Here is a 22355-nt window from a genome sequence, read left to right on the forward strand (position 1 = left end):
CCTTAACTTATCTTCAGGCTTTTCACACAAAAGAGTCCAAAACATTGTTACCTTAATTCAGCATCATAGCACCACACTGTTCTGGAAGACATATTCACATAAACCCCAGAGAGCATCTCAATAAACTGGTTGAATTAAAAAAAAAACCCCAAAACACAAAAATAGGCTGAGTTTAATAACATGAACAAATCACTAGCTAAACAATATCTTACAAATGTGCTTCTAAATTATATATATTCCAAATGATATACAAACTATACAATACAAATAATATATTATAATTTAAGGAGCAGCCTCTCGAGACCTAAAAATCCACCCCTACCTATAGAGGGGGATGATTTAAAATAGTCTATGCTCAAGTTGCTACTAAAGATGAATTTACAGCCCAGTTTTAATTTCAGCTATGCAGCACTTCGCCATAAATTAAATCATCAGCTTAACTTTGTTTTGTTTAAAAGTACGCCAATATAATGATGTACAGACCAAAACACGTCCTTAACTCTTCTAAATCATGAAGAAAGCTGCATTGCAAACCTTAAACTTATCAAACTGACCACATGCACTGCTGAGCTCTGAGGGGGGAGAAAGCAGGGACTGAAACAACTCTTGAGCTGGACAGTGAATCCTTCTGACATACCTGCATTCCAAAAATCATTCACTGGGACAGTAAAAAAAGGTCCAAAAGCAAGCGAGGTTCCTTCACTTTGAAATAGAACTTGAAGGATATAAAATTTTTAAATTATTTTTAAATTTGAAACAAACTCCAGACACTGCAATTGCCTTAAGAACACCCACAGTAACAAAATCATTCACGTTTTTCTCTCAAACATAAATAAATCAAGCTGGACAAAAAAGTCGGTATAGTTTTCACCGATAACAAACTTTTTTTTATGGAAAAATCAGTGTCAGTGCCACCAGTGCACAACTTCATTTGATGTGTAACTTAATTTCATTCAGAAAAAAACCCCCAAAAAACAAAACCCCCAGAAATCATAATAAAGCATCACCTTGTCCGAAATGACTTACAATTTATGAAATGTATTTTCTATGACAGACGGCACGGATCTTTAACAAAATCATGTTTAACGCCACCATAGTTTTCAAAACTTTATTATTTGCTAACAACAAAGTTGCTCTAAGTCTTGCAAATAAAACACTTCAGTGCTCCACACACTTTTCCTGACATTCCTGCTTTCAAGCTCTTTGAGAGAAAAACCTTAAGGGAAAGAAACAGCGAAGCGAACCCACTCAATCATTCGCTCTAAGCACACAGTGGATTAGCCCAGGAACCGAGCTGTAAACTTCCAGCGAAAAACCACCACGACTGCAGTCTTTTTTTCCACTCCGAGCACAAATCTCCCGCCTGGTTCAGCCAGTGGGATACAGGGAATCCACACACGCATCCCCGTGCACGGCGATCTTGCAACACTCAGCCCTTTGCACCCCGATGCGCCGGGGTTTATCGAGTGTTTGGGCGGGGGGGAGGGGGGGAGGATTAGTTTACAAATCTCCTTATTCCCTTCTCGTTATAGAATCGTTTCTGCCTCTCCCACCCTCCAAAAAATAAAAAAGAGCAGCCGGAGCGATGGGCTCTATCCGAGCCACCCTCGGGCGGGGGCTCAGCACCGACACCCCCCACCCCGGGCCCCGGCGTGGTGACACCGACACCGGCGCGGAGCCGACCCCCCGCACTCCGGACCCCTCCGGGATGGGAATTCCGCCCCGGGAGCGCCGGATCCGCCGTCCCCGCGGGCAGCGAGGCCGCCCCGCCGCCCTCAGCACATTCAATGAACGTGCACAATCACCCTGGGCCTACTCTCGGCCACCACTGCCCCCCCCCCACCCCGGGGCCCGCCCGCCGCCGGGAGCCCGGCGGGGGCCGGGCGCGGTGCCGCGGGGGTGCCCGCGGGCCCGGGCGGTACCTGCGCGCCGTGCAGGGCCATGGCGCCCCGCGTCCCCGGGGAGCTCGGCAGTCCCGGCCCCTCACGCCGCCGCCCCCGCCGCCGCCATCTTCTCCCTCGCACGCACCAGCCGGGCCGGGCGGGCGGGCGCGCGCCGCACCGCGCATGCGCCGTCCCCGCCCGCCCGCTGCGCGCGCACGGGGCGGGAGCTGAGGGCGCCGAGGGAAAAGGGCGGGCGGGGGCTCCGCCTCCGTGAGGGGAGCGGGCGGCCCCCGGCGGGAAGGCGGGCGGGGATCCCAAAAAACTTCCCCGGAACACCTCGCCGGGTATCTCGCGTGTGAGAGGCTGAGGGAGCGTGGCGTTTTTAGTCTAGAGAAGAGAAGGCTGAGAGGGGATCTCGTTAATGCGTATGAAATATCGCCAGGGTGGGCGCCAAAAGGATCACAGAATCATGGAGTGGGTTGGGTTGGAAGGGAGCTTAAACATCATCCAGTTCCAGCCCCTGCCATCGGCAGGGACACGTTCCGCTACAGCACGTTGCTCCAAGGCCAGTCCAGCCTGGCCTTGGACACTTCCAGGGATGGGGCAGCCACAGCTTCTCTGGGCACCCTGTGCCAGGATGGTGCCAGACCCTTTTCCATGGGGCTCAACAACAGGACAAGCAGCGATGGCCGTAAACTAAAACACGAGAAGTTTCACCTCAACGTGAGGAAGAATTTCTGTTCGTTGAGGGTGGCAGAGCACTGGAATAGCTTCCCAGGGAGGGCATAGAGTCTCCTCTGAGGGAGACATTCCAACCCCACCTGGCCACGTTCCTGTGTCACCTGCTCCAGATGTCCCTGCCTTGGCGAGGTCGTTGGACTGGGTGATCTCAGGAGATCCTGTCCAACCCAAATAATTCTGTGATTCCTTAATTAAGTTGGAAAAGCCTTCCAAGACCATCGAGTCCAACCTATGACCAATCCCTACCTTGTCAGCCAGATCAGAGCACTGAGTGCCACATCAAGTCATTGGACACCTCCAGGGATGGTGATTCCACCACCTCCCTGGGCAGCCTGTTCCAATGTTTAGTCACCCTTTCTGTGAAGAAATTCCTCCTAAGGTCCAAATTTCATCTGTAAAAGGCCACATGCCAAGGGCCACTCTGGCAGGTGACAGGTAAGGAAGGCTGTGTGCCCAGATGATGCCAGACCAAATCTGTGCCACCTCTGTCCCAAATAAGCAGGGTGGGAATGGGTTCAGGGTTTGTATCTGGGGGAAAAAAAAAAAAAAAAATAATGACTAAGCCAATCTCATGATTTTGAGTGGATTGAGTCATAACAATACTGAAAACCCCAGGCAAGAATCCATCAAAATAATCTCTAATTTACTCCATATTTTTTTCCTTAAAAAACGACGAAGGCCTGCAAAAGTCTACTTCGGCTGGGAAGCAAGTGGTAGACACAACTTTATATCAGTGAGAAAGCTGAAGGGAAGAAAAGGAAGAGAACACAAGAACTTTGTGTCTTCGGCTGTTCACAGAAAGTGAGGAGAAGATTCATCCCCGTCTCCACGACAAGGACATGTCCCTCCTGTTCTGTGAAGTGCAACACTTACTGTGTGCTGATGACAGTAAATGATTTTCTCTATCAGTCTTTTACCCTTCCAGCTGACACACCCAGCTGCCGCTCCCTCGCTTTTGTCTCTCGCAAGTGTTGCTGTGCTCTCCTGAGGCAGAGAACCAGCAGTGAAAATGGCTGGTTAATATTAAAAGGGAGAAACAAAAAAGGGAGACAAATGTTCAGGCTTTTTGCATACAGCATTTCAAACGTCTGAAAGCCCCTCTCCCCTCGGGAGTCTAATTTACAAGGTAAATAATGGAGTGAAAACCCTTACGTAGCTCGTCTGGTTGAAGGCAAAATTCCCTTCTGCCCACAATGCTGCCTAAGTAAACTGACTGTTTCAAAATACAAATGAGCACAGTGTCTTCAGCCTGGAAAGCAAAAAATTCAAATACCAAAACTGTTAAAACCCAGAGCTGGGGGTGAAAACTGAGAAAGGATGTCACTGTCTCATTCAGCAACATTTAAAACATGTTCAATTTTATCCCGTCTTTGTATAGTTTAATTATAAAGTCTGTTAACATTTTACCATCATATTTCCTAATAATCTAAGGGGGTTTTTTTGTAATGCCATGCTTTGATGAAACTTACCTGCTGGAAAGTTTCCACCTCAGTTCTGTTTTATTAATTTTTGCCTGTTTTAGTGGCCTGTTATTTCATTACTGCCTTCATTGCATAAATCAGTTGTGTTTTCTTCCATCCTTTATGCCAGTGGCTGTGAATTATCCCTGCAAAACAACAAGTTGCTTTTCCAAATTAAAAAAAATAACAATGGATACACTTTCTGTGTATCCACGTTCTCAAGATTCATGGAATAATTACTAACAACATGTGAATTTATCAACAACCGATGAGTCTGTGGAATTAAAGGATAGTCTGACAGCAGCCCAGGAGCTGGATAAACCACTCCCACGGTATCTGCCTCCCAGGTGCTGCTGTAATTGCTCTTACCCTGCTGGAAATGCAAAGTGCCGGGGACTCCATGTGATTTCACTGGGTCATGAGATCTGTGCTCATGACAGCGCCCGGGAGATGTGTACACATGACTTCTGAGCACTTCTGAGGATGACTTTTGGGGAGTTGAAGCACTCAGGACCCTCACATCTACTTTTTTTAGGGACAGAGGAAATACCTTCCTGCTGCACTGCAGGAACAGGTTGATGACTGTGGCAGGTCTACTGCTATCCTTGTAGGGCTTCCCCCTGGTGTCAAGAGTTTCAGGACATCCCAAGACTTTTTCTTCAGAGATGCAGAACCTTTATCCCAACAGTTTCTAGGTTCAATAAGGGCTTTGCCTACATAAAGTATTTGCCAGCAGCAGACACCTTCCCTGGCTGGATCTCAGGAAGGGCCAGTTGGCTCATAGTAAAAATAGGATGTTTAAGTTTGCAGTACAGAATCAGCCAGCTCTAGGTCAGCATCAGAGATTGTCAACCTTGGTAATATTTTTTCAACTTTCTGAGCCCTAAATGTCCCAGGCCAGCAGTGGGCAGTGGGAGTGGGCAAAGGGAACCAGAGAGCAGCATGGCAGGTAATGTTTCTGCAGGTGGGAACCACGAGCCAGGTACCACAAGACACAAACAGCAGCTATTTAATTCAAAAAATGGGTTAGTACAAACCTGACTTCAAACTCCATATTCCAAAATTTGCTGGAAATTTGTAACAAATTTGTTGATGTATAAAACTTAAGCATGGACTAGTTCAAGCCAACCTGAAACAGATTCAAAGTGTGGACAAGCCTTTAGTAGATCATGTGGGTGCTTGACTCAGTGTTTCAATTATCTATGCAGAACTTCTGGCTAATTAATTGTGACTTATTCATCCTTATCTTAAATATAAGTCTTCTCTCTTCTCATTCAATCATCTCTTTCAGTTCTGGAGCCTCAAAAGAACCACCAAGTCTCCATCTCACCTTCCCCTCATGTTCTGTCACCAAACCCATCATCATAAAAACGGAAGTATACTTTTTCCCAAAGCAACTCCGAGTTCCAGGAGGAATTAAAAAATGCGTGTAGCAAGCATCAACAACCCCGTGACTGGGCTGTGTCCCTCCCTATGTGGAGTTACCAGAAAGGAGGAGGAAGCTGTGAGTAGCTGAGCTGTGCTTTGACTCGCACAGTGCAGTGACAGAACCTCTCTGTCTGCCCTGACCTGATCCCTAAGACATCATAAAGCCATAAGTTCATGAAGGAATAATTAGCATCTAGAGCATTATTACATTCATGAGAACTGAAATAGCTCAAGAAGCTGAAATGAAATAATATTTAAAGCTGTCTTGTCACACCACCTTTTTTTCTTTGTCTTACTGGTCAGAGCTTTGCTAAGACGTATCACCAAGGGAAGAATCACAATTCAAATCTGCACTTGTTTTCTGCAAGTTAAATTGCTCTCAGAAAGAGTACTGAGGGTTAAATTATTTCTTTGCATTCCCTAGACACACGACCCCTTTTTTGTTGTCACGCAAGGATCCGGAATCCTAAACAGTGCCTGGAAAATCAGCAGTCTTTGGAAGAAAGCACTGAAAGCAGTCTGATCTCTTACACAGATAGACACCAGCACATTTTTCCCAGTTTAAGATTTCAACTCGAGAACAAAAATATTTCCATCTTCTTTCTCAAGCCTTCAAAACAACTGCATCTCACACCAGGCTGTAATTTTTCCTCAGGGTGCCTCGAGAGATTTGTTATCTAACGTCAGAGTTACAGGCAGGAGCTCCTTGACATGCTGATGCCACAATACAGGCATGGAAGTGTGGGAAGAACAAACCTGAGGGTTGTGGTAGCTGCTTTGTTTCAGGTAAAACGAGCTTTCCTCAGAATTTGGCAATGGAAGCCTTTTTAAAAATGAGTTAGGTAGAGCAGTAGTTATTTTTCCCTGGGGCAGGAAGAAAGAGCTGTGCTTCCTGGCAAGAGTAAAACGCTTCACAGGGCTTAGGGATGAAGGCGGTGGGATGTGCAGGTTCAGGAGCCAGGCTGAACCAGGAGAATACAACTTTCCTCTACCAACCCTAATTCCTCACCAAGAGGTCTGTTCAGACCTCAAAGACCAGAGAAGAAATCCACTCATGTCGCACAAATTCTCCCTCTCATTTTTCAGAAATTCCAGCACACCAATTCCCCAAAGCCGTGCAGCGCTCTGGAGCGTGGCTTATCTCCAAGCTCCCTGTGCTATCTGCTAACATTTCCCAAGGGGTGATAAGTCAGGATACACAACATCCCAAATCGAGAGGCACTCTGCCAGACTGTGCCTTTAGCAGTGCTCCCTTGGAGGTGCAAATGGAAATCACTTCTTCCTTTAATAATGGAAAGATGCTTCTGGCAACAACAGGTAAGATCCCCCAGTGACCTCTAATGACACAGGAGATGTCCCACACTCACTCACGGCCTCTGGCTTTGGTATTTTCCCCAATACACAGACCAGGGGAAACAAGGCTTGCTTCGATGAGCACTGAAGCCATCTTTTGTTCATGCAATGAAGTTTAACGTTAAGAAATCGTAATTGTTTATCTACACCCCATTAAATACTGTCTTTGAAAACACCCTACAAACTGGATTGGGTCTTTTGTCAGAGCTGCAAAAATGTGGAAAGGAATTTCATAGAATCATAGAATTGCTTGGGTTGAAGGGACCTTAAGCCCATCTCGTTCCCACCCCTGCCATGGGCAGGGACACCTTCCACTATCCCAGGTTGCTCCAAGCCCTGTCCAGCCTGGCCTTGGACACTTCCAGGGATGGGGCAGCCACAGCTCCTCTGGGCAATCTGTACCAGCGCCTGCCCACCCTCACAGGGAAGAATTCCTTCCCAATATCCCATCTAACCCTGCCCTCTGGCAGTGGAAAGCCATTCCCCCTTGTCTCTTCTAACTGGCTGGAGCAGAAAAGTGCAGAAAAGATGAATTATCTAAATAAGTTCTATTTCTACTTCATATTGTTAAATTTACCTTCCTACTAAAATGTTTCCACCATTATCAATTTCACTGAAAAATTATTACAGGGTTATTTTTTTCCAACTAATCAAAAAGGAAAACCTCAGTGAAATCAATACACAAGTCAGACCACGATGAATAGAATATTCTAAACTGGATTTATTGTTCCCAGACATTAATGTAATACATAAACATGTTAAAAGAGGGGATATAGTAACAAGCAACCCAGTAACAGAAACAAAGCAAGTCTTTGAAATTTTTATTCTATAGTTACACATGAAAATGTCCCCAAAAAATTAAGTAGTTGTCAGTCAACATAACAAGGATTTCATATATTAAAAAATAACCCCAAAAACTTGTCCATGAGCTTGTCATAACCAAAGTGTTTGATTTGGGTTTTTTTGGTTTTGTTTTAAATTTATTTTTAGGCTAAAAAAGAATAACCATTACCTCATGCAGTATACAAAGGCTTTAAAATAAATCCATTAATGCAAATGAAAGACTGACTCCTGAGGCTTTTTTTTTAGATTAAAAAAAAAACAACCACCAAAAAGGAACCTCAGGGAGTTTCAGAAAATTAATTCCAACTAGTTTTCTTAGCATTGAAGAAACAACCCATAACCTCCTTGCACTCCAGAAATTTATTCAGTTACCTCTTTCAGTACATGTGTACTTGTAGTAGGTCTTGGATTTACCAGAGTTTCAAATGAAATTAAGTGCAAAAATGTTTTCTTAGTGTTTTCCAATTATTGAGGAAAGTAGTTGGGGAATAAAAAAAAAGACAAAAGAATGAGGGTAGCAGGATACCACCTGCATATATACCAGATGGAAGAAAAGGCAAATCTGAAATACATGGAAAGGGAGATGGGAGGGGAGGACTGAGGAAAAAATAACAGCAATGATCAGGAGCTGAACTTTAAACCAAAGCCCTTGAAATCCACTCAGCAGATCACCAGTCACTGAAATAAAGAGTGTTTATGAGCATGGCTGGCGAGCTGGGCTCTGGGGAAGCTGGAATTGTGACAATAGTCCCAATTCCAGCTGACTGCCTGACAATGCTGGGAATGCCAGTGCTGCTCCAACAGCTGCACCACGTCCTGGCCAAGCCACACAGAGACCAAAGATCATCAAACGAGGAGTTCCTGACGCCAACACCGGGGTCACGAGCACAGAGCAGCAGCTTCTACAGTCAACAATGTAACATATGGCAAACGAGAGACTGAGTTAGCAAAATGTGGTATAAAAAAGTATAAAAGTTGTTTTTAAAAACTTCCTTAAAACGTCGATAGAATACGATGTATGTGGAAATGCCGTGAACCACAGAAGGAAAAGCCTAAGCCTCAACATTCAGAAAAGCAGCAGCACCTCTCCGGCCACATCACCCTTTGTATAGCAAGAGGGGGAGTTTTTGGTGTCTTTTGTTGTTTTTACCTTAAACATGAGTTTAATCCAAAACCCACATTCAAGTGGACATTTTCTGAGGCTCCAGAAGATGCCCACCCCATCCTGTTTAAAAAGAAAAAGAATAAAGATTAGATAGAAATGTCTAAATACAAGGTCCTTTCAGAATCTACCATCCAAGGGTGGCTATCCAGGAGTGGTCATCTTCCTCGATCTTGATGTTTTTTTGTTTTTGTCTTTTTCTTTTTGTCCTCTGTTTTGGGTTTCAGGGCACAGACACATGCGGACACTCCGGCAATCGCTTTGGGCAAGTCCGTCCCTTTGCACCACTTATTTTTCTCCTTGTCATAGACCTGGACTGTTTTGGAGAAGACAGCTTCCTCCCAGCTGTAGCCTCCGAGGATGTAAATCTTGCCTTCCCAAACTGCCACCCCCGACTCGCTGTTGGCTTGCAGCAGAGGGGCCACTCTGGTCCACTGGTTGCACTGGGGGCTGTAGGACTCCACGCTGAGGATGTCAAACCGAGCCATGGTTTCGATGTTGTCGTCGCTGCCGCCAATGGAGTAGATGTTGTCCTGCAAGGTGCACATGCTGTGCCACCCCCTGGCAGTGATCATGGGCCTCTTCTCCTCCCACACATCCGTGCGGTAATCGTAGCACAGCAGGTTCTTTCTGTAGGGGCCGATCTGGTAATCGTGGCCTCCTGAAATGTACACGAATTCCTTGTAGACTGTGCCAGCGTGGCCGTAGGTGAACCTGGGGCAGGCAAACAGAGCAGTCCTTATGGCTTTTATCAAGACACACAAGCATTCAGCAGAGACTGTTCTAAAGAAGCAAACAAACAGTAACTAAAGGCAGAAGAGTCCCTGATCCCGTGGTTACCCAGTAACTCCTCTCATTCACAGGGCCTCATCCTGCACTTCAGAGTGCACAGCCTGACAACCACTTTTAAATCATCCTTTCCATAGCAAGTCACTGCAGAGCACTGAGGTATGAGAATCACTTTTTAATGCATCCTCTAGAGTGTGTCACACAGCAGAAATAACCCATCCTGCTCTACTGGCATGACCTTCACTCCCATTTTCCTGCTCCAGTGCTTGGCTTGCATCAGTCTGAGAGGGCCAGAGAGGGAAAAAATCTACATCTCAGTATGGGCTTCTGTGACAGAAAGGGGAAATAATCATGACACCTCTCAGACTTACCAGTAGAGTAGGGATTAACCAGGAGAAACCAAGAAGAAAACTGCTGCTGCCTTGCCCTGGCACAGCTCCAGCATCACAGGTCACATTTCTTACCCACTCAGCCCAGTTCATCTGCAGTCCCAGCACAGGCAGTGTCCTTTTCATGAGCCGTCTGCCTGCTCTACCACCACTGCCCTACAGGTGGGAACTGCTTTGGTCACCCCAAGACAAGGCAAGAGAGCCCAATCCATTACAGATCATGGTGAAGTAAGAGAAAATAAGATGGTAGAATCAACACCATGCACACTGCATCCACAGGGCAGAGAGAAACTCCCTTTTATCGTCCATAGTAAAACCACTACAAACCTAAATCTCCAGGCTGTTCTTAACTTCACACGAGGCTATTCCTGACCAAACCCCTTTTAGCTCTCAGAAGTGGACAGCCAAGGCGATGAACAGCATCAGCTGCTTTGAACATATCGTTCCTGCATGTCTTTTTTTCCTCTTTTTGGGGAGTTGAAGTGTCAAAAGATGTAGCACCAGCCACAGCAAATTGGCTCTCCCAAGGAGCCTAAACGATTCAATGCCCACCGGGCACAGAGCAATGTACTCATCACGCTGCACTCACCAGCCTCTACCACCATCCTTTGTAGTCAGGCACTCGAGACAACGCAGCAACCTCCACGGCAGACAAAGCTCTGTTAGCACTGCTTTAGCCTTTGAACCGTGCCTGAACACGCTGGAACTCTGTGTGGAGAGAACCTTGAGCTGTTTTTATTTCGCAGGGTAATGGTTTCTCTGAGCCACACAAATGATATTGTAACATCTTCCACACACCTGAGTGCCAGCACTTCTGTGCCAAGGGACAAGATGGACTAGAAAAGAAACCCCACATTTACCCTGAAAGCACAACACTTCTGAGACAAGGTAAAAGGTGGTTATTATTCTAGATGCCTACCGAAACCTCTGATCCCTGTCTGAATCAGATATTTTAATAGGTTCCTGCTACAAGAAACAGAAAAATCCCTGACAGGCTTGGGCTGACAATGCTGAGTGACCAGGACAGTCTGTTCGACTATGGGGGCTGGAGCACCAGCCCTGGAGATCTTGCAGAGGTGACTTCACAGCTGTTCTGCTTCTTGGCCTCTCAGGGAAAAGACAGGAAGAAAAAAGTAGAGGACTTAGGTATAGTTATCCAAAAAGGCAACTCAAAATTTCCATGGCTCTCAATCTGCCTCAGGATGGAAGCAGTTAATTCACACTCAGTGCTTCTGTTGGACACGATGTACCTTGAGCACATGCACTCAGCTTTCACCCCTGACAGAAATACCATGGCAGGTGAAGTGCCCAGAGATGCTGCTTCATCTTGTTTATGGCTTCTTCCAGACAAGAACCAGGACTGTCCATGTCCAGTGGCTCCTGGGCTGCTTGTCAGAGCCTGTGTTTCTCTACATACACAGGTGTGGGTTTAAAAATGGTCAGTCTGGGGATGGGATGGACAGCTTGAGTTCAGTTCATTTCAAACTGCAGCAGACTTTAAACCCACGTGTAACCACCAAGCTGCCTGGAGGCTGTGCTGTACCAGGGAGTTTTGAGGGGTCAGAAGGAGGACAATGTGAGGACATCGAATCCACCCCAGAACCCGGCGTTATTGCACTGCTGATGGCAATCACACTGTATTCACCAGTCAGGGGAAAAAATTACTCCAAGTTAATAAAAACCTGCGTGGCCTCTGGAGAAGTAGGTTAAATGTTCTCCTACACTGGAATTCTGTACAGGTAAGCAAGCAATAGCCATTGTCTCTCAAGCACAGGCATGCAGCCCAGCACAGGCAGCTGCAGAAAAAGCACTGATCTTGTTCTTTTGCCTCAGTCAACACCTGTGTCCAGGGAACAGCAACAGCTACAAGAGTGGTTTGACAGAAACAATCAGATCTGAAGCGCCAAATCGACCATCAATTTGTTATTGCCCAGTATAGGACAGTTACCTACTGAAATGCACCAGAGGTATTTCACTTCACCTGACTTCTGAAAGCTCATCCTAAATAGCATCGCTTTCATTGGAACTGCATGAAATAGATGCGTACATTGAAACCAATCAGTAGAAATCCTTTCTACAAGCCCTGTGATTGAGAGAGGGGCATTTCTAAATGGGCAACAGAAAAGGCACATCAATACAGTGGGTCCAGACATCCTCCAACAGAGAGCATTGAGCATTTTGGCAGTGTTTTCTGCAAGAGTGGCCAGAAAAAAGCAGAGGCATTAAGGGAAAGGATATTTGATTTTAACATCTGCTGGAGCCTGGTGTTGATTTTGAATGCCTTAACCCAGATACAATGCTGAAAAATTGGTTCCTGACCCAGTAACACCATTCAAATGCTAGAAAACCTTCCATTTACTGTCTGAGACAGAAGAACACCTAACTCAACAAAGCTTTGGGATTTCCCTATTCCAACCAAAGTCCAGGTGAGCTGTGGTTGCTCTCAATGTCGGTGTCCACCTGTTGTAGCCCTGCGAGATCATTCATGACCCAACCGGCAGAGCAGATACCATCGCTCCCCAGCCTGTTCCAACACAGCTCCTCACACAACAGCTTTCAGTTGTTCTGCCAAACTTTAACCTAGGGCCACTCAGTTAATTTCGCTGCTGTCTGCAGCAGACCTTTTCATGGTCTGTTCAGAATGAGAACACACTGCTCCACCTCCTGCTCTGGCAAGCTCGCCAGCCACCGCTGCTCCCTGCCGGGCTAGAAACTATGACAGAAACTGCTCCCAGAGAGCCTGGGAAAAGGGGCAAAAAATTTAGGACCTCTCTGAAAAAAGGGAAAGGTACCCCACAGCCAAGGACCCTAATGAGCATCAGCCAAAATGAATTCCCTCGAAGCAGGCTTGGAACAGGTCCATCCTTTAGACAACTTGGCTGGAGTTTTCCCCATTAAACATCTGCCCCGAGAGGCTGTTTTCTGCTCCAGCAAGACAGCATGAGTTCAGTCAAAACAGCTCAGCTCCTTCCAAGAGAGTGTTTAGGGAAAACAACATGTTGTTTTGACCATATAGGGTGAGAAGGAGACAGGGGTAAGAGGAGATAAAGAAGAGCTTGTAAAGCTCTTCCTTAGAGGAGTGAGACCGCAAACAGCAACGTGGACACGGGATTTGGCCAGGCCTGTGTGCTCGAGGACACAACCACTGCCTTTCCCCTGCAAATCCCCATACACATGGCAAGCTCTAACCCTTAGGAAGCAAAAAACCAAACCCATTTTCTGAATGTTCAGCATAGAAGCTTTAACAAACAACCTCTGAGAGTCCCAACCCACACAGCTCGAATCGAACAACACAAGCCCACACCCCAGAATGACCTCAACACATGCCTGTCACTCCAGGGAACAGGATTCCAGGCAGTTGCTGGCTTGCAGCAGTCAGAAATGGCACCAGAGGTGCAGCACGGAGCCTGCTCCTGGTGGTCATGCACCCAAGAGGACCAAAACACCTGCACATGTTCTCTTTGGAGGGAAGAAGACAGACAAACATGGGAAAAGAGGCAGTTTTGTTGGGATACATTGCCTGATCAGGCAGTCAGGAAGCAGAGGACTGGAGCTTCTGGTTTCCTCTACATGAAAAGTCTTGATACTAGAATAGGGCTGGGGGAGATGTTATTTGAGTGAAACAGGAACTTAAATCTGTTTGAGGGAAAAAAGCATGTGGTGAGGAGGAAAACAGATCAGATGAGGAGTGTGTTGAAGGGAAGACTGGACTAAGCAGTAGAAACTGTAGCTAGAATGCTTTTAGCCTTGAATGGATCACAGAATCTTCTCTCATCCTTCCTCCACTGTCATAAAATCACAGATTCACAGGGATGGAGCAGCCACAGCTTCTCTGGGCAACCTGTACCAGGGCTGCACCATCCCACAGCAAAGAATTTTTTTCTGATATCTGATCTAACCCTGCCCTGTGCCCGTGGGAAGCCATTCCCCCTTGTCCTGGCACCCCAGGCCCTTGTAAAGTCTCTCTCCATCTTTCCTGTGGGCTCCCTTCAGGCACTGAAAGGCCACAATTAGGCCACCCTGAAGCTTCTCTTTTCCAGACTGGACAATCCCAATTCTCTCAGCCTTTCCTCACAGGAGAGGTGCTCCATCCCTCTGATCATCCTGGTGCCTCCTCTGCACTCGCTCCAACAGCTCCACCTGAAGTACCTCAGGGAAGGCCTGCCCAGACCCTTTTCAGCAGCCCCAAACCTGCCAGAGCCACTCCTCACCCAGCTTGAGCAGTGGACGTGTGTCAGAAAGGTTCCTGTTGCTCACCTCTGAGTCTGGCTTTTTGCAACCTGCATGAAGTTCTTTTTGCCTTATTCCTTCTGTGCAGAAAAAATAGTTGTTGCAGACAAGTCACTGCCCAGACCCAAACAGAAATAAAAGGGCTGAAAAGACAGAAAATCCAAAGGTGCCAAGGACAGAGCAACAGGAAGAGAGGATGCAGAATAATTGTTTGGATGCAGAATAATTTGTTTGGATGCAGGAATAACTTATCCAACTCCCTGGAGTGTAAGAGGGGTCTGTCCCCTAAGGGGGACTTTTTAGTCCAAGCAGACCAACCAGGCAATCTAATAAAAATTAACCCCCACAAGTCAAAGTTCACTTTAAATGCTGCAGCTGCAGAATTCCTGAAGCCAGCACACAGGTAGCAGCTGGAAGATGCAGACAAACTGCCCCATTTTAGAGAGGCTGGGTGGATTAAGCCAACAGTGCAAACGTCCCCAGGATCATTTATGAGTAAACATATCCATATAGGATACATCTCACAGGTGACCCCAGTTAACAGAAGGATTTAGGACCTGAAGATACTCTCCTACACAGCTTCCCAGGAAGGACTGTGGTGTTTAGCCCCAACTGCTGGATCTGTCTGTGTGAGCAGAAATAAAAAAGCATCCTGCTTGTGAAGAGCACTCGAGCCCAGCTGTTAGCCTGGATCAGCCTTGCATTGCAGCACCTGCCCAAAATAGAACTGGGCAACAGGCTTCTGTGCCTTCAGTGGCTGCCTCTGGCTCTGCAGCTCTGCAGCTCAGGGAACAGGGAAAAACCCTGAACTCTCAAACCAAACTGCAGGAACCTGGTCTGTGATGCCACCAGGAAAGCAAGCACTGCTGCTGAGGTTTCAGTCATCATGGAAACACCATCCATACAGCCAACGTCCCTGTGATTCCCACAAATATGAAACATCACTAAATCTGAGTCGCTGTTTGCACATGACAAGCTGTTGTGCTGTCCTTCCGAAGTCACTGCTCTGATGCTGACTCAGGACACAGCAATGTCCTGTCTTTTACCACAAGAGCTGCTGGGCTTAAACCTCTCAAAAAGCACAACAGCCAAGTTTTAACTCAAACTGAGAGAGAGACAGAGCTCACATTTGCCAGGGTTCTGTATTTCCAATACAGGTAAATGCATTTAACTGCAACAGCCAATCTGAGCAGCCAAACACAGAGAAACACCCTACAAGGAAAATCATCACACTAAGGTGACAAAGGAGGGCCAAAGAAATGACAACCCCCTTTGAGCAAGATGTGAAAGTGCTTCTGAAAATATTCCACTCCAAGTGGTCTCAGGAAAAGCTTTTTAAGAATTGCAGAATGAAATGATCAGAGCTCTCCCTCCCATCCTCCAAATGCACCTTGGGATGAGAATTAAAACCTCACTGACACGAGGCACGCTGCCTGCTCAGATCCCAAATGCTACTATGGTTTGTTATGGCTGATGCCACGTTGGTTTTACATCGCCTTCCCTCCTTTCCAGGATCCCACTCATCAGCTAAAGTCACCCAAGCTCCCTTTACTCCCACTCTTCAAACACAGGGGACTTCCCAAACAGCTCAGTTACCTGGGCAGTCCTGCTATGTAGGTCCAGGAGTCCTTCTGAGGGCTGTAGGTCTCAACTGAAGACAGGGCCCCGTTTTCATTCCTGCCACCAACAGCCACCAGCATGTCAGTGATCGCTCCCAGGTAGAAATCGACTCGTCGCTGTCTCATGGAGGCAACCTGGCAAAGAAAATAACCTGCTGACATCTTCTAGTGTCTGGTAAGAAAGGGGCTTAAGGGCTATTCATGTCTGAGGATGGGGCAGTTGCTCCTTCCCCTTTATTTGGTAAGGAGAGAAGCTGGTTTTGACCATTATATTCATAAAACACTTCTGTTTTTCTGCAGTAGCATCCATTTTCAAGTAAGGGGACAACAGGATGCATCTAAGAGACAGGTTGCTCTATAAACATTTGTGTTTATAAGGACCTCCTTCCCAAACTCTGCAAGAAACAGATATTGGAGTCACTGAAAACCACAAATGAACCATCTGGGATGACTGATTCATAGAGGAATCCTGATTGGTTCATATGGAAACCATAACAGGTCCATATAGGAACCATAACTGGTTCATTAGGAACAGCGAGTGGCTGATACAGGAATCCACACGGCCACAGGGTCTTGGGGAAGACTGGGAGTGAAGAGCTTGTTCTAAGGGACATTTAGCACAGAGACATTTGACAATTGTCAGAGACATTTCCTTTTTACATCACACCCATTTTTGATTTATATGTACTACTGCTTGAGGAAAATGAACCAAGCAATCACCTCTAAGTCCATTCCAGCATTAATCCCAGAAGTAATATAAAGAGTTGCAGGTGGATGCTGATCAGAAATTTTACAGATGAGATACCCAAATCCCAAGTGAAGCTGAATATCTGCCCCAAACTCTTTTGCTCTTTGTGTAATTTAAGCATTCCCACAAAGGACTTGAATATCTGCTTCAACTTAACTAACTCGACTTTCCATTTGGAAGTGCTGCCATGTTGACTATTCTAACAAGCCCTGTCCTTCCACCAGAAAGGAGAAAACACTCTGAACATTAAGGACTTTGAACAGAGAAATAATACAGCTTAAGTCTCACCTTTATCCACTGGTTACAGCGGGGATCATACCTATATAGGAGATTTGACGCCGCATCCCCTCCATTGTCCCGTGAAAAGCTGCCCCCGGCTATGAAGATGAAGCCTCCCAAGACTGCGACACAGTGGTGACTCCGCCGGGCTGGCAGAGGGGTTTCAGCCACCCACTGCCCCTTCCTGGTGTCCAGGAAGCAGGTGTCATCACAGAGCTCCAGGCAGCGCTCCGACACCTCCCCGCCCACGAAGAGCAGCCGCTCCTCGCAGGTGCGCAGGGCCGTGCGCTTGGTCTGCAGCACCGGCTGCGCCGTCACGTTGTTGTGGTAGTTCACTGCCTCCTCTATGAACCCCTCACAGTTGGCTTCCTTGGGCAGCAGCGAGCACACAGCAGGCTTCACTCGGTGCAGGAGGTCGCTCTTAGGGATCAAGGGGAAGTGGATGTTGTCCAGCACCTGGTAAGCCTCGTTCTCCCGCTCCGGGTACTGCGTGAGCCACTGCAGGGCAGCCTGCAGCAGGTCGTGCTCACACTCCTGCTGCACGTCGCTGCTGTCCAGGTACTGGCACAGCTTCTGCAAGGAAATGTTCTGCAGGAAGTCCGGGGTGAAGGACAGTGTGCCGAAGTTCTGCAGGATGAAGGAGTCGATGTAGGAGTCAAGGCGCTTCAGGTTGTAGATGGAGGCCAGCTCCTGCAGGTACAGGTAGTTCTCCTCGCTGACTTCGTTCTCCAGGTACTCGCAGCAAAAGTCCACCACCTTCCAGATCTGCAGCAGGTGAGCTGTCTCGAGCACGTAGTCGATATTTCCTCCATCCAGAGACAGTTCGCTGCCATACAGGAAATCCACCACAGCCTTGAGACCGATGTAGGAGGCTCCGAAAAGCTCCACCTCCTTCTGGTGGGCCTCTCTCATGCCGATGGTGAACATGGAGTTGAAGTAGTCACTGCACACGGCGAGGAGGTTCCGGTGGGCCGGGACCCTCTGCTCATCCACCACCAGCACAATGTCACAGAAGAGGCCTCGGTGCCTCTGCTCGTTCAGGCTCTGCAGAACCAGACTGGAGTGGTCATCCCACCTGTACACCTGGGAAACACAAACAGCATCAGGCAAGAGGCACCTCCATCAAGATCAGTTCCAGAGTGGAATGTGTCTTCCCACTAAGTGCAGTCATACAGAAGCCAGAGACAACTTTTTTGTGCTGCACATTCACATTTATAATAAATTCTGACATGAAATAGTTGGCAAGTGCCACAGTATGAGCCTGAGCTCCTCACCTTCACTGAAAATCCTAAGGAGGCTTTTACTGCTTCCTACTCCCTTTTTTTATAATTTACTCCTCCCTCCCCCACAATGCTGCATTGAAACCTCCTCCCTGATGAGCTATACAGGCACGATTTTCTGAAACTCTTCCACTCATTGTCTCGGAGACATCTTGCTGACATTTCCTTTCTTCCTTGTCCCCCAAATGACTCCTTACAGAGTTCTCCCAGCTAAGCTACTCACTGAGCATTTGGAGTGGGAGACACACACGCAGCAGCACTCTGAATTTTCATTCAGCCCATGTATTGTTTGGGTTACAGCTTGCTTGACAGCTACCCCCTCTTAAATCTTTCCAGAACTCTGCATTTCTAAGCTGCTTAGGGTAAAATCCCTCTCTTTCTTTCCACATTATTCCAGGCACACACACTGCACTCAGAAGTAATAGCTGTTTATTTATGTGCAAAGCCACACATGTGGATAACTGATTCCCACAGGGCTTCTCCTCACTTCCAGAAGCTGAGGTAGGTTTTGTTTAAATGAATAGGAGTAGATATTTTTCTTTTAAAGAAAAGGGAAAATGCCCTCAGGACACATCCATTAAGTGTCCTTCTGGGATCCCTCTGGTCCACACATTCCAACCACCAGCTCCGGACGTGTCACTGAGCTTTTGAGGCAACCAGCATTTGCCTCTCTTCTCACACACTCATGTCACCAGCCTTTGGATGAACCAAGATGGAAACGTTTTGTTACTCCTCAAACGTCCTGCAGAACACGAACTGAACGCTGCTGGTCAGTCCAGCATGTGAAGTGAAGTTTCAGGACCACCCTCTGGAGGAATTAAATGTGTGATGGCACAGTCGGTTACCTTGTGATATCTCTTAATAAAAGCCAGGTTAAGGTAAATGCAAATACCAAATACCTTAATTACCAATTAATTACCAAATCCAAACCAGGCAGAGCCTGTAAGAACTTGTAAGAGAAGTGAAAAGGGGTGGAATGGAAGCACATCCTTGTATCCTACCTAAGTCAGCTCTGACCAGTCCTGGCTCTCTGCCTCTTGCCCAGTCCTAAACCCCCAGGCTGCATTCCCAGAGGTGACACCTGAAAAGGTCACACAGGTGACCTTCAAACCTCCCAGACACTCCCCCTTCCCTTCACCACCAAACTGTTGTTTCTCCTAGAAATCCTAATTATCTGTGGCTCTTCTGGCTTCCCAAGCAGAGAGCACATGACCACAGCAGTCTGGAAAAGCCATTACTGGGTTGGTTAAACCTTGGTGGGACCCTCTCTACCCACCTGGATGGAAAAGCTTTGATTCTTAGAGCCAAGGGGGCTTTTTGAGACCCAAATTAACAACCAACTGTGCTGCTCTTAGCGTGACATCCCAGCAGATTCTCTTTATTTCCTTATGTTCTTTTCTAAACAATGGAGCCCAAGCTGCCAAAAATCCTGCTGTTGGAATAGCTCTGAACATTCAAGTGTGCAGAGTTAAACCAATCTAAGGGAAGAGGCTTCAATAATTAAAAGGTTTCTGGGTCAAAACTCTTTAATTTGCCTTATACTCATCACACCTCTGAACTTAAAAAGGGATCTATGGCATAGACAACAAAGTAGCTTCCACTGAGGACTAAAAGTGCCAGAGATCTGTAACAGAAAAAAAATGGGGTTTAAGGAGTGTAAAGCTTTTTATCTGTGTTTTCCTGAGGTTGGGAAAAGCTGATATTGTACAGGAGACTAAGCAGAAACCAGGGGGTGGAAGAGAGGGGGGGGAAGAATAAATATGGCAAAGGATAAACCACACTTTTGAGGCAGCTATAATCAAGGGCAGTTGATGGTGACAGATGAACAGACAAGAAATAACAACTGCAGCACCCTCTCCCGAATCTGACTCACCAGGGATAGGATTGAACCAAACCCATCCTCCCTCTCATCCCTGGGAACTGGCTGATCATTTCTCTCTAATATTCCCTAATACCATCACGCATAACAAGATTACACTGGAATATAAGATTTGCCAGAGATCCCTCTCTGCTGAGCTGGATGTTGAGTCAGCAGCGTAATCCTGCCTGCAAACACGCCTGGCAACTCGCACTCCTGAAATCCTTGTTGCCATGTGGAAGCACTGCTCCTCCAGGAATCAGGCATGAACCCATTCCACACAGCATTGGAGGCTCTTGGAATACATCAGCATATTTCTGCCACTCGGCAAGTTCATTTGTTCAGGGAGCAAGATACAGGAGCTGAGAGCTGCACATTTCAAAACCAAGATAATTTCACACTGAACTTCAACATCTTTCTCAGGCTATTTATACTCTGTAGAACAGCCTTAGCATTATCCAGTAATTCTAAGTTTAACAGATAGTGACAGCTGCTGTCTAAGCAAGCAAATAAAACAATGCTGTCAAGTTAATTAATTTTTAATGTGATGAATTATCATTACATTCAGACTAAACCATTTAAGCTGCAGACAGGATCAGCACAGAGGGAAAGATTATACTGGTAGGGATGCATTTAAAAATTAGTCCTATTTATCTTTCATCAATTGTGTTAGAGCAGAAGTTCAGCTTCTCTTGGATTCAAAGATCTGATTTCTCTCAGACTGTTAATGCAGTACTGCTGCTCATCAGTGGTGCAAAAGAAAATGAGATCTGGCTCATTCAACTTTGGTAAGACAGATGAAGGCACTGGAAAGTTTCTCTTTTCCACCCTTTTTTTCTGGTATTACAAGGTACCTGCTCTGCAATTCCTGTAACTACAACACAAAAGCAGCTTGCACTGGCATGAAACAAAGTGAACATAATAATTACAGCTGATACTAACATCTTGGAAATCATCATGAGGACCTGCATAAAGAGCTGCCTGAGATGGATTTCTGTGATTTCACAAATAAAAACAATGTATTTGTGCAGACAGAGATTTGATACAAAGAAAATCAACCAGACAAACCTAAGCGAGCAACTCAGGTTCTGCGAGTTCTCTGGGCTAACCACAGTTTGCAGGATCAAAACTCCCGTCTTGTACAAAACCAAGACTGAATCTAAAGAGTCATCCCAGCTTCGCTTCTGTAACGAGCTGGGATTTTACGAGATGGATCAGTACAAAAAATAAACACATCACATTTAATGACTGAATTTTTAGTATTGAGAAACTACTGTGCTGAAATGATGTGGGTTTCTAAGTTATGAGTCATGATGAGCAGATGCCCATTTGCTGCTGCTTTTTCTTTTTTTTCCTTCATCACTAGGCAGCAACTTCTACCAAAAATACTTGAGCAGGTAAACCACCATTTCCATACCTCTTTTTAAAAACTCAGAATATTCACATTCCCACAAAGCAGTCCACCCAAAGGAGACCCTCTACCCCCACCAGCCTCATTGTTTCTGTCGCGGGATTTTTTTGGTAGGCAACAAATCGTACGAACCTTTGAGGATTCACTTATCTTGTGCGGGCGGCAGATCCTGCTCTGCCGGGTTCCCTCCATGACCGCCCGATCCGCAGCACTTCTGCAACAAAGGCACAGGAAGATGTTCAGCAGCTCGCCAGCCCCTCCTGACCTCTCTCAGGCATCTTGCGCTGAGCAGGGAGCGCAATTCCCAGACCGGCACGTGCTGATCCGCACCTTGGAAATGTCCGAGTTAAAAAATACTATTTTTCCCTGCTCGGTGCAGTTCCCCGGTGTTGTCAAAGGTCGGTTGTGTCAACAAGTTGGGCACAGCCCGGCGCCGGTACCGGCGGCCGCTCCGGACTCAGCGCTGGTTCCCGGGGGAGCGCCGAGCGCTGCCCGGGGCCGGCCGGAGCCCCCCGGCCGCGGTGACCGAGCGGCCCCGGCCCCGCGCCCGCGGCTACATCGGCAGCTGGGAGAAAATCCGGGCGGAAAAAAAGCGGGGAAAACAAAGCGATGACAAATTCCTGGAGGCTGCAGCCGCCCGTCGCCCCGCGCCCGGGGCAGGAAATGCCGGCGGGGCGGGACCCGAGCGGGGCGGGACCGGAGCGGAGCCGGGAGCAGCGGGGGAGGCGCCGGGGCGGGGCAAGGCGGGGATCCCCCGGCGGGAGACAACGAGCTCCGGGCCGGGGATGCACGGACAGGACCCATCGGGACTGTTCCCTGCCTCGGGCCGGGGATACACCGACAGCACATCCCAGGAGCTCAGGGCTGTTCCCTGCTCCTGGC

At 47.2% G+C, this 22355-nt stretch overlaps 2 protein-coding genes across 4 annotated transcripts in view; both read right to left on the reverse strand.

Moving 5' to 3' along the window:
• USP10 (ubiquitin specific peptidase 10) overlaps positions 1 to 2042 on the reverse strand; it is a 47375-nt gene extending 45333 nt beyond the window's left edge. The window contains exon 1 of the mRNA XM_042027101.1: positions 1923 to 2042. Within this exon, the coding sequence (XP_041883035.1) occupies positions 1923 to 1943 (21 nt within the window). The 5' untranslated portion in view covers positions 1944 to 2042. The remainder of the gene's footprint in view (positions 1 to 1922) is intronic.
• A 5524-nt stretch (positions 2043 to 7566) lies between these two features.
• Positions 7567 to 22355, reverse strand: part of KLHL36 (kelch like family member 36) — an 18166-nt gene continuing 3377 nt past the window's right edge. Inside the window, exons 1-5 of one of the 3 annotated variants that reach the window (XM_042027105.1) lie at positions 21804 to 22140; positions 21606 to 21687; positions 16934 to 18007; positions 15875 to 16032; positions 7567 to 9584 (exon numbers count right to left, since the gene is read on the reverse strand). In XM_042027105.1, coding sequence (XP_041883039.1) covers positions 9029 to 9584; positions 15875 to 16032; positions 16934 to 18007; positions 21606 to 21665 — 1848 coding nt within the window. In that variant the 5' untranslated portion in view covers positions 21666 to 21687; positions 21804 to 22140 and the 3' untranslated portion in view covers positions 7567 to 9028. Of the gene's footprint in view, positions 9585 to 15874; positions 16033 to 16933; positions 18008 to 21605; positions 22141 to 22355 lie in introns of those variants that run through there. The other 2 variants (XM_042027104.1, XM_042027102.1) reach the window with 2 other exon arrangements.

This window comes from Corvus kubaryi, unplaced genomic scaffold (genome assembly GCF_017639235.1).
Source record: "Corvus kubaryi isolate FWS band 111438036 unplaced genomic scaffold, C.kubaryi_AGA036_p1.0 37300, whole genome shotgun sequence".
In the NCBI taxonomy this organism is placed as follows: domain Eukaryota; kingdom Metazoa; phylum Chordata; class Aves; order Passeriformes; family Corvidae; genus Corvus; species Corvus kubaryi.